At 43.8% G+C, this 12,367-nt stretch overlaps 1 protein-coding gene across 6 annotated transcripts in view; it reads right to left on the bottom strand.

Moving 5' to 3' along the window:
• LOC311043696 (transducin-like enhancer protein 4) overlaps positions 1 to 12,367 on the bottom strand; it is a gene marked incomplete at its 5' end in the record, with an annotated part of 41,605 nt that overhangs the window by 6,867 nt on the left and 22,371 nt on the right. For 3 of the 6 annotated variants that reach the window (XM_084055040.1, XM_084055039.1, XM_084055044.1), the window contains 5 exons: positions 375 to 507; positions 920 to 1,075; positions 1,177 to 1,230; positions 1,844 to 1,966; positions 10,516 to 10,532. In XM_084055040.1, coding sequence (XP_083911166.1) covers positions 375 to 507; positions 920 to 1,075; positions 1,177 to 1,230; positions 1,844 to 1,966; positions 10,516 to 10,532 — 483 coding nt within the window. The remainder of the gene's footprint in view (positions 1 to 374; positions 508 to 919; positions 1,076 to 1,176; positions 1,231 to 1,843; positions 1,967 to 10,515; positions 10,533 to 12,367) is intronic. The other 3 variants (XM_084055043.1, XM_084055041.1, XM_084055042.1) reach the window with 2 other exon arrangements.

Genomic DNA, 12,367 nt, shown 5'->3' on the forward strand with positions numbered 1-12,367 from the left:
GAATCTCTGTTCCATCAAGCGCAGAGGGCCTGAACCCTGTGCTCCTCTCCTTCTCCCAATGTCCTCCAAGTCCCTCTCTGCTACAATGTCACCCTTCTTAAGGAAGAAGCAACAATACAGGAATTCACACAAAGGATGTGTCATACCTCCCTGGCAAGGGCAGAATGGGCTTTGTTTATACCGGTGGCTTGTGGCCCTCTATCTCCTTCAGCAAAGGACACTTCTGGCTACTCACAACAGTGGGTGTGGAGCAAATGGAATCTCATAATATGTATATACAATCATGAAATCATGATAGATCAATAATATTTGACAGTCCAATATCGCCATAACAGTGCTCAGTAAAGCTTAAATGCAGTATGAGACACACTTACCCAGGGACTCCACCCCTGGTGGTTTTCCAGGTGTGGGTCTCAGGCCTGGGGTGGAGGTGCTGCTGGGGGTGGGGGCATCAGAGCGTGGGGTTGGAGTGCTGGACTTAGACACAGGTGTGCTGGCCTTCTCATTCTATAGACAACACATGCTATTATTAGTGGCAGTAGAAGCGGGCCGTCCAAATACTGTAGATGGTAATGAATGATATGACAAATGTTAGTGACTTTCATTGTATTCTGTAAACATTTAAAGGGAAATAAATCACCAAAATCATAAGGTGCCATAAGGGCATAAGAGCCATAAGGTATTCTTATCCATGGCCCTATAGCGGTGTAATCCTGATGTGGGATAAAGCGTAATCATATTTACGGACCAACTGTCAATGCTCAATACTGTATATTTACATAATTATGTCACATTTTCGCAAAACGTCCTTAAGTACACAATTCATCAATGTAATTACATGTTACATGATCTAAAGGTTTTGTGATAAGATAAAAACAAAAACAAGGACAGAGTAGAAGCATACAGTATCATGACTTACTATATTAATCTCTTTGGACTTGGATGAGGGCGTGCTACTTGAAGAGGCGATGGACGAGGGACTGAGAGGCGGGTCCTTCTTCGACAGACGACTTTTGTCCAATCCGTTCTCCCGAGGGGAGTGGGGGGCAGGACTTCCTCTCGGAGAGACCGGATCCTGAGTCGAATGGGGACGAAGAGGACAAAGAGAGTGAGACAGCCAGAACATTTTGTAGCTAAGGTGAGACGTTCTTCTCCGAGCACTGGACCGGGTCTCACCTCATTAGAGACGTCCACGACTAAGTTGTCATCACTCTTCTCTCCATCGCTGTCCTGAGATGGGCGAGATAAACTGGCACTCAGTTACTGAAGGCAGTTTCTGCCAAGGTTTGCCTAGTTATGCATTCTAGATTAGTGGTTCTCAACCTTTTCAGGCCGAGACCCCCCAAAATAATCATATTTGAACTGGGGACCCCCCAAAATAATCATATTTGAACTGGGGACCCCCCAAAATAATCATATTTGAACTGGGGACCCCCCAAAATAATCCTTGACAAGCACTTGGAATGTGTAGGTATTAAAAGTCCTTAAAGTGTCACTTCACTGTCATCTGGGGACCCCCCCAAAATCATGGACCCACAGGTTGAGAACCAGTGTTCTAGATTAGAATAAACAAGTGTACCTATATGATGGTGTAAAGACATAATGTAAGCACAAAGAATAACATTTATCACTGTGTTGTCGTATTGTTCTCTATGACTGACATGGTATTACTGTGTACAAAATCGTCAGAATAATGCTAAATTTGTTGCAAGCCAGTGTTGCATAATCTACAAGTATCCAATTTGTCCAAATGTCCATTTTTTTGTCTCTTTTCAGTGCAAGACACCGCTCTGCAACAAAATAAAATAAACCAGTCTTGAAGGTAGCTTTTGAGGTGGCTCACATATCGTGTAGCAGGTAGCTCTTTATCGTCTGTCTTCTGTTTTTTGCTGTCAGATGAGTAATCACTTGAACTGCGGTGTTTCTCTCCCGCTCGTAAACTGGCTGATGGAGACACAGATGAGCTCTGGACAAAAATAAACATAATTATGGATTCTCAACTAATCTTAACATGTTGTTTTCTTTTTATGAAGTGATGTATTATTATTCTCAATGAATCTATTTCAGCTGTAGATTCATTTAACATGCCATTCCTTAAGACACACATGAATGATTCATTGTACAGTAGCAAATATGGACGTTTAAATCCAATATATTGATAATAACACATATCCAAACATACAGGGCCTTGATGGATTAGTTCTTTGAGACACATCAGCACACAGACACCCCATATAAGTGACAGGCTTGCACAGAATCACTGACAAAATTATCTAGATGTCTCTAATCAGCATTTAGATTAATTCTCTTTATTCAAGAAATTATTGCAGCATAATTATATAATTTTCTCTCCTAAAGATGACATGATATGAGAGTTATCATGTCATTGAGACATCATTCCATCCAGCTGCATATTCTATGTACAGAGATTCAGCACACTGGCTGTGAGGAAACCGCTAGATCCACAAATCTGAGGGCGGCAGTGGCTCAGGAGGTAGAGTGGCCGCTTGGGAAACGGAAGGTTCGCGGTTAGCTCCCCGAGTTAGTGTCGAAGTGTCTTTGAGCAAGACAGTGGAACCCCAAACCGCAGTCTGTGTGTGAATATGAGTGTGAATGGGTGAATGTAATGCTCAATGTAAAGCACTTTGGATAAAGACGCTATATAAACATTCATTCATGATGAACATGTAAATGACAGCACATTCTTTTTTGAAAAAGCAATGCTTGTTTGCTGGTCAAGTTAAATTCAAGAAATGTTGAAAGACATTGTAATGCCACAATAAGAAATATAAGAACGAACGTGTAATAAAAATAAAGATGAAAAGATATATAATAATATTGTATATATAAGACGGACAGAAGATATATGAATAATGAACAACAGCAGCAAGGCACTACACCCACTGGCAAACAAACTGTATACAAATACACTATTTACACAGCCGCTGGTAGCCGCACCGTGTCCTGCTGCCTCCAGCCTGAACAGCACACACTTCAGGCAGTGGCGCAGCCAGAACGCTAGTATAGGCTGGGCCTGAGCAGGAGCGGGTGGGCACGCATGCACGCGCGCGCAGCATGTGTCCCCGACCCGTGCGCGCACGCGAAGATTTGCGGTTATTGCCCGTTTTTTTGTTACTTTATTTCGGTTTTAGGGTTAAGGTTAGGGTTAGGTTAGGGTTATGTTATTTAATTCTTATTTTTGCCTGATTTTACCGTTTTTTTATCAAAAAATTAATTATATATATATATTTTTTTTAAATCCCAAAAATTATTTTTTTTGCTAAATCGATTGGGTGGGCCAGCTCTCTATGTGGGCCCACCCAGGCCCACCCATGGCTGCGGCCCTGACTTCAGGACCAGCAGAATGCTGAGGGCAGCTTTAAAGGAGAGACTGTTCATCAGACAATCGTCTGACAGAAAAAGATAGCCACCATCCTGCATTGGGGTTATGTGACTCTATATACAGTATATTATGTAACATATATCTACAGTATGTAGTGTGTAATATAAACCTCCAACACAGTGCAGGCTGCATTGCAACTAGGGGTGCAACAGTTAATTGAACTAATTGATAATAGAAAACGATTATCCATAATCCATAATGCAATAAATAATAACATACAATAATGTAATAGGCAAAACATAAAAAATGTAAAATCCCAAATAGTGAAAATAGGTGATCTACAAGCTCACAACGCGTTGCGATGTGACGCCTTGTGAGCTTGTAGATCGGCAAGTTTCACTGTTTTAGTATAACAGCGACGAAATATAAAGTAACATTTAGGTGGATAATTGATTTGTTGATATATAAAACATCAAATTATTCGACTAATCGGAAAAGTAATCAATAGAATAATCGCTAAGAAAATAATCTATAGTTGTAACCCCTACAGCAGTGGTTCCCAAACGGTGTGCCGAGGCAGACTGGTTTGCCACGAGAACAATCCAGGTTAGTGAAAAATGCCTAAGTGCACTTTGCTTTATATATTTGCCTCTCTCATCATCAAAGTCTGCCATTAGGTATTTTCCACTCATGTGAAATGTGAAAAACAAATTAGTGACATTTCCAAAAAACAAAAAAAGAATTCCAAAACGGCCACTTCTGTCTGTGAAGGTCCAACTGTTTAAAGCATTTCTAACCAAAATCTGACCCCACTCAAGCAAAATTAATGGCTCTAAGGAAATGACATTTCAAATGACAATGGCTTAACACATAATGGTTTACCACATAAGATCTTGTTATTTCAATATGATTTTAATTTACTATTTGACTCTTCTTCTTTTGTGAGCCAATTCAATTAAAAAAAAGACAACTGATAGGGGAGGGGGAGTCAATTGTGTGCATCACACATCCTTTGACAAGAATCTGTTTGACTTTTAAGAAGTAGTAGTGTTATGCCTCACTAGTTTGGGAAGCATAACATTTCTCTTTTGGGCCTTGAGCTAAAAAGTTTGGGAACCACTGCTCTAGTAGATCAGCTCAGCGAAGAGATAGGTGTTTATTGAAAGGGGGGGGGGGGGGGGGGGGGGCGAAGAATAGACCCTTGGGGGGACCCAGTGGTTAACATACTGTTAGTACAGTTAAGTATGAGTAATGAGTATAGCAACAGCTGTGTAGCTTTAGCATCACTATATTGGTTCAAACTCTGAAATGATTTTGTGACCTTGGTCCAGTGATGGGTTCTTTTTTGTATTTGACTCTATTAAGCCTTAAGCCTCTTTGAGATGCTAAGAAGAAAATAAGTGCAAAGAAACATTTCTCTCTCTCTCTCTCTCTCTCTCTCTCTCCATTGGAAAGCCCTCCTCTTCACCCTGCAGATGGACAGGAAGAACGAAAGAAAATAAAGCGGGACCTTTAACTCGACCTTTCCACTAACTCACGCCTCTAACCTTTCCACTGCCCTTTGCCGTGCTGCAAGTGTTGATGACAAAGGCGCTATGCGTGCATGTGTGCGCGCACGTGCGTCGGAAAGAGAAGGGTGAAGGAGAGGCAGACTGGGATGAAGAAAGTGCACGTGAGCTTGTTTACATTTCGATATTGCATGTGTGCAGTGTAGAGGTGTCAGTGTGTGTCCAGAGGTGAGCGCAGAGCATGTCCAGGTTGATCCTACCTGCCTCTTTTCTCTTTTTCTCTATTCGTCTCTCTATTTTTACATAAACAACACACACACACACACACACACGCATCCACACGCACCCACACGGCCACACACACACACACACACACACACACACACACACACACACACACACACACACACACATACACACACACACACACACACACACACACACACACACACACACACACACACACACGTGCACCCACACACGGCCACACACACACGCGCGCGCTGCACTGTCTCTCTCTCTCTTTCTCTCTCCAGACTGATTAGGTTAATTAGCCTGCAAATTAGCTCTTTCAATAACATCAAGGCAAATTAATTTTACTGTTGAGACAAATGAAAGCGCTGCTGGCAATAGAAGCCATGTGTGTGTGTGTGTGTGTGTGTGTGTGTGTGTGTGTGTGTGTGTGTGTGTGTGTGTGTGTGTGTGTGTGTGTGTGTGTGTGTGTGTGTGTGTGTGTGTGTGTGTGAGCGAGTGAGCGACCGCGCTTGTGTGCGTGCGTGCGTGTCCTTAAAAACTTCAGAGTATGTGATTTTCACACTCATCCCCTCCCCTCCCTGTCTTTCCACCCCTCCTCTCCTCTTTCATCCCTGAACCCAGAGCCCACTGCACAAGGCCTACTGCCACTGGCTGTTAGCAGTCATTACCACAGTTACTTCCAGGATAGCCAATCAGATTATCTCTACATATCCTCAGAGACAAGGGGGAGGAAAAATAGAGAAAAAGAAAGAGAGCCTCCTGTAGTTAGCCTTCTATCTCCTCTCTCTCTTTACGCACGCACGCACGCACGCACGCACGCACGCACGCACGCACGCACGCACGCACGCACGCACGCACGCACGCACACACGCACACACGCATGCACAGTGTGCACACACAGGCTTGATGATCCTTGTGTATACCCAGAGGCACCAAGTTTGAATGATTGTTAGCTAGGCTAATCCGTTGCCTTAGCCGCCCACCTCCTGCGTTTGTCTCTATTTGTAAGTGATTCTTCAGTCAATATACAGTAGGAGTGCAAAGTGCAAACGCCAGTCTGTGTGAACACACACTTTTAAAAGAGCACTATTGTATCAACAAACAGGAACACGCTATGTGGGATCAAACTCCGGAGTGAACTCGAGAAGCTGTCCACAATCAGATTTCTTATTAAAACATTTGATTGGAGGATAAACCCCTTGAGATGCATCATCTCGTCTTCCAGGGAGTCCTCAGCCAGATGGTGTTGACAACTTTGCTGCAGTGGCCATTTTGCTTTTACGTCATAACACACAGAGTATGATGTGCAGTGAATGCAAAATGGATGAATATGGCCAAGTGTGCTTATTTTCAACAGGTGATGATGACAAAGGCCTAGTTCAAAAATCTTTACGTCTTTGTGAAAGGTTGCTGGTGCAGTTAGTTGAATACTGACACCAGTTTTCACATGTTTTTGGAGGGAAAGAAATAAACATGATCAATAAACCAAACAACAATTATTACCAACAATGACTTTGTCATCAGCAAACCTCACGTGAAAAGAGCGCTTATTTCTGATCGCACGAGTCCACGGAACACACCGACGCGGCATCGCTGCCTTGCGGTACTGGCGGCAATCATAAGCGTGCATGCACACACCCACACACCTTTGTCAGTGTGAGGTGCTAAAGCCAAGGACATTAAGTCACAGATGTTCATGCAATTCACACACGCTGTACCCTGTGGACTGTTGCCAAGGCAACTGGAGACCACAGACGAGGGGCTTATTGGTTCTATGGAGAGTGACTGTTGGCCACCATGTCAAAGAGCAGAATTTTGTGTGTGTGTCTGTGTCTGTGTGTGTGTGTGTGTGTGTGTGTGTGTGTGTGTGTGTGTGTGTGTGTGTGTGTGTGTGTGTGTGTGTGTGTGTGTGTGTGTTTGCAGTGGACTAATGAAAGACATTCATCATTTTGATCTCTCTATCCCTTCCTCTGATTTCTGACTATCGCACACACACACACACACACACACACACACGCACGCACGCACGCACGCACGTGACACACTGACACACGCACACGCACACGCACACACACACACACACACACACACACACACACGCTGCTAATCGTTCCCATCATGCCTACAACCTCAGAGGTGTGTGTGTGTGTGTGTGTGTGTGTGTGTGTGTGTGTGTGTGTGTGTGTGTGTGTGTGTGTGTGTGTGGAGGAGGATATGACTACATGGGGGCAGGAGGCATCAGATTAAACATTTCTTCCGCCTCCCCCTTCTCGACAGCACCAGCGAAGACAGCCCACTACACTATGCGTGTGTGTGTGTGTGTGTGTGTGTGTGTGTGTGTGTGTGTGTGTGTGTGTGTGTGTGTGTGTGTGTGTGTGTGTGTGTGTGTGTGTGTGTGTGTGTGTGTGTGTGTGTGTGTGTGTGTGTGTGTGTGTGTGTGTGTGTATGTGTGTGTGTTAGTGTGTGTGCGTACGTGCGCGTGTGAGATAGACCCAGCAGTACACGCCAGGCTGGTGGTTTAAAGGGATGCTAATCTCTTCATTGAGCATTCAACAAACCGAATATTTGCCTTGGGAGAAAAGCTCTGCTTAAGGGACTAATTACCACAAACGCTGAATTAAACGTTTGCCTATCACGCTGCTGCCTCCCTTTGCTTTCCATCACCAATCAGCCTTGCGCCCAAGTGTTAGAATATTTTAGTTTCTCATTCAGTCTGTTCATCTATCTCTCTCTCTCTCATTCTATTTCCAGAATACTGTCATTTTCACACAGCATAGTTTTTCAGAACAGTATAGTGGGGACTACAGGTTTTATTTTCATTAATGGATTAATGAAAATGCACACTGGGAAAAAACTAAAGCTTAATTTAAAACTTCATTACAATAGATTGTTAGCTTGTTCTTGTCACCAGGGGACACGTCACACTACAGAGTATTTAAATTAGGCTCAACTCTTTTTGGTGCACTAGCAAGGACCACACCATCAACCAATTTATTGGGAAAATAATTAAATCAACGTGTGCAAGACTTTGATTGCTTGCGGTTCTTCTGCTTCCCTAATGCGTTGTGGGGAAGCATCGTAGGGAGTCTGCCATAGCACCCGGGCATGGTCATGAACCCCAAAAAACATCCAGAGATCATTGAGATCTAAACAGATACAGTGGTGATATGCTCAACAGCACCAATGTTTCTGTGATTTTAATTAAGTGTTCTGGGATGCCATTTTGGGAGGCTGAGTGTTTGGAATAATGAACGGTGTAAACCAGGAGAATACTTGTGCAAGTGGAACCACAATTAAGTAGCCAGTTGACCGGAATCGGAGATTAAAAGAGAATCTGTCGATGTAATGCTTTGGGATTTCCGGAATTGCAAGTGTTTGCATAAAGAAAAATATGGGCATAAGCTCGGTTTGATTGGTTTTAGTTTAGTTCTATTTGAATAGAATCTGAGAAGTAACTGAAATTCAAGAGTCATGACAAAGGTTTGAGCAACATGAGAAATGTTGTATCCAGAATGGATGGTGTTGATGCATACTGACACCAAGTCTATGGTAAAAGGGAGGGAGGCACCATGTAATATCCTGATGTCGTGTGGGTGAGTCAGCTGATCGTAAAAGAAGATGATTCCATTCCGGTTGATGAGAATGTTGAGCCTAGAGACGGAGCTCGGCCCGGCTTTAGCTGCCCAGTGAGATGGAATACAAGAGTAATGGGCCGGAAGAAGCGATTGAAAGCAAATGAGAGATAAAGATTCACTCTTACAGTAGGTAATGATGTGACAGGGGAAGTTGGAGAGAGAAGTTGCCATTTGGTGGAGCAGGGGGCAAGGAAGAAGTTGGAGATCAGGCTCGGTGTGGCTTAGAGTGTGGCAGTAGATTTGATTATCTAATGTGTCCCAGTAGGTCTCCTAACTGAACTGCTGAGCTGCTGGGCTGCAGCTTCAGATACAAAGTGGATGTGGTACTGATAGAAACCATTACCTTAGATTTAGGATGATGGAAATTGGGAGTATGTCTCTGAAGAGGGAGAAAGCGTAGGCGAACTCTGTGGAGGTGAGCTCTCTGGAACGGGTGGGTGTTCTGTTTGAAGGTGTAGGTGCTGTTTGTGTCCTTCAAGCAGTCTGCCGACAGGCAGTTGACGAAGGGAAGGCGTGATAAGATGTGCAAGTTCTATGTAATTACCGTTTATCTGATTGCGAAGGATGAGGAATGGGCAGATTAGCTGTGGACACGGTGACATTGATGGTTGCCTGCTGAGCTACAATGGATTGAGGGTGAAGTCCCGAGTTAATTACTGTACAGTATGTACGAAACTAGACACTGCAAAGGCTGTCGAGGAAAGCTGGGTACTGACATCCCGGTGCCAGGAGCCTGGCTAGAGCTAACTGCTGTGGTTGCTGGAAGTGCGTAGCAGGAGGCACTGGCATCTTGGTGGAAGATGCCCCAGTTAGAGCAGGCGGCTGCTGTTGCTGGAAGTGGGCAAAAGCAGACGCTAGCATCCCGGTGTCAGATGTTACAGCGAGCCGCTTCAGGTGATGGAAGTGAGCAGCAGGGGGCTAAAGCAGGCTTTTGCAGTGGCCAGAGGGGGTGGGGGTGCTTCCAAGTGATCACTTGGCAATTGGCGCAAAGAAGAATTCCCCTTTAACAGGAAGAAACCTGAAGCAGAACCTGGCTCTAGTTGGACGACCGTCTTCCTTGACCGGTTGGGTGAAGAGGTGGTTGTTGAACCCTGGTATTTGGAGTTCTGGCCGATGCCCGCTGCTTTCGATACTGCTCTTTACGCGTTCGTTGTGTGAGGACATCACGACAAATGGTTGGAATGAGCACAGTGACGTCACCTGGAAGAGGGTGGTGAGGAATACAGCTTTGTTGTCTGATCATTTAAATGGAATTCCTTTATCTTTCAGAGTTTTTTGAAGGGTGGCTACAGTCCAGTCAGATGTTTTTTGCATGGAGACAGCAGAGAGGTATTTTTCTTCCATGGCTGGGTCTGCAAGCGTATACGTTTATGGGGACAACGAATAGATCATTGTCTGATGGGACTAGAGAAGGAATCCATACTCCAGATTAGGTGGATGAGAGTGGATGAATTATTATTATTAATAATCAACTGTTGAATATTCTTAATCATTAGCGTTACTGACTCCTTTCCTTGACTGATCTTTCCAAGGATCTTCATTGTCTAATAATCATCATGAAATGACACTTTTATCCACAAAATATACTGTATGCTCCAAAATAAAACAGCACATTTAAGTCATTTATGAAGTAACGCACCGGTTGATGTGCAATATGTTTAATGTTGAATGTATGTGAGACATTAAAAAAAAAGAGTAAAGAAAAAGGTCCTAAGTGAAATTCTGGCAATTCAGCCAATTCAGATAAAGGTCAGAGGTCAAAGAAGGGACTTACCTTGACTGAGTCTCTGTCTGAGGAGGATGAAAGAGAAAAGAGAAAAGAAGGGGTGGGGTGTTTGGAGGGAGAGAAAGAGAAAGAAAATATCTTTACCCAAATAAAAAGTGCAAACTTTACACAATGTCCCCTAACACACATCTACTAAAGATCTAATGAACATAAACACAAACACAAACGCACACGCACACGCACACACACACACACACACACACACACACACACACACACACACACACACACACACACACACACACACACACACACACACACACATGCACAGATGCATGCACACGCAGACACAGAGGAACAGAGCTAATGATGGGATTGCATTGCTATTGATTGTCTTGTCTAATGGGGATAGCTATTACCCGAGGAAGCAGCTGTTAGCTTTGCTAGAGCCACAGTGCAAGGTTAACTGCTCTGGTGCACTGTTAAAAGCCTAATTAAAGATGCACACACACACACACACACGCACGCACACACACACACATGCACACGCACACGCGCATGTACACACGCACACGCACACGCACACACACACACACACACACACACACACACACACACACACACACACACACACACACACACACACACACACACACACACACACACACATTCTTACACTCATACACACACTTTTCCCTCAAGTAATTAGCTGCTTGAGCTTAAAGTTGGCTCAGGGACGAATTAGAGACACTTGTGTACAAAAAAGAAAAGAAAAGGCAGCATGCACACACACACACACACGCACACACACGCACACACACTCACACACACACGCACACGCACACGCACACGCACACGCACACGCACACGCACACGCACTCACTCTCTCTCTCTCTTACACACACATACACACATTTCTACTCAAGTAATTAGCTGCTTGAGCTTAAAGTTGTCTGAAAGACAAATTAGAGACTCTTGTGTACAAAGAAGAGAAAAGAAAGGCAGCATCATCACACACACATAGAAGGCTACACGTACACACACACCATGCCAGGCCAATTAGATTTGAATATTGATTCACAGTGTGATATGATACATACAGTAGGCTATGCACTAACTAACACCAATTTTAGTTTTTTGTTGATATTGATGCGGAGGACTCGCCACAAGTGTCTCACAGTACAGACTATTGACCCATCACATTACTTTGACTGACCAATATAGATTTAGACTCTACTTTTAGATTGGGATCACTCAAGACAAAAAAAGATTAAATCAATTTTTCTCCTCCATGTCCTGTGTGTGGATATGTGGTGTGATGGTGTGGTGTGGTGTTTGATGTCGAAGTGTGATGCTTGATACTGGATTTGAAAGTTTAGTCAGGCATTAGGCAGTCATTGGGCCTGATATCAAATACTATTATTAGTATTGCCCCATAAAACCCATCAAAGTTTGCCAGTTGCATGCAGCAAAGTTAAATTGGATGTTGAAGGGTGCGTTTGGATTTTAGACCAGGGGCCCGATCTTCCGCAGCGCCTTAACCCTTATGCCTTAACTTATTTGGACCCGTAACAGTATAATTTCACCTCCTGCCACAGGAAGTTGCTTATCATGTCTGGGGTTCAGTGTCTTGCTCAAGGACACTTCCACACAAAGCAAGGAGCAGCCAGGGATCAAACCAGGAATTTTACGTTTCCTAAAAGACCTCCTGAGCCACTGACACTATCACTCACACTTTCACCAATTAGAAAAACACAGAGCTAGAGTTTATCGTTTATTATTACAGGGACAACGCACAATTAAAAGTCAATGCACCAGAGTTAGCTAGCAGCTAATTTGGTGTGGTGATGCCGCGATTTGGGCTACGACTGTAAAGATGGCGGTTGATCACTATAATGTG

The sequence above is a fragment of the Gymnoscopelus microlampas genome (genome assembly GCF_963454915.1).
Source record: "Gymnoscopelus microlampas genome assembly, chromosome: 4".
In the NCBI taxonomy this organism is placed as follows: Eukaryota; Metazoa; Chordata; class Actinopteri; order Myctophiformes; family Myctophidae; genus Gymnoscopelus; species Gymnoscopelus microlampas.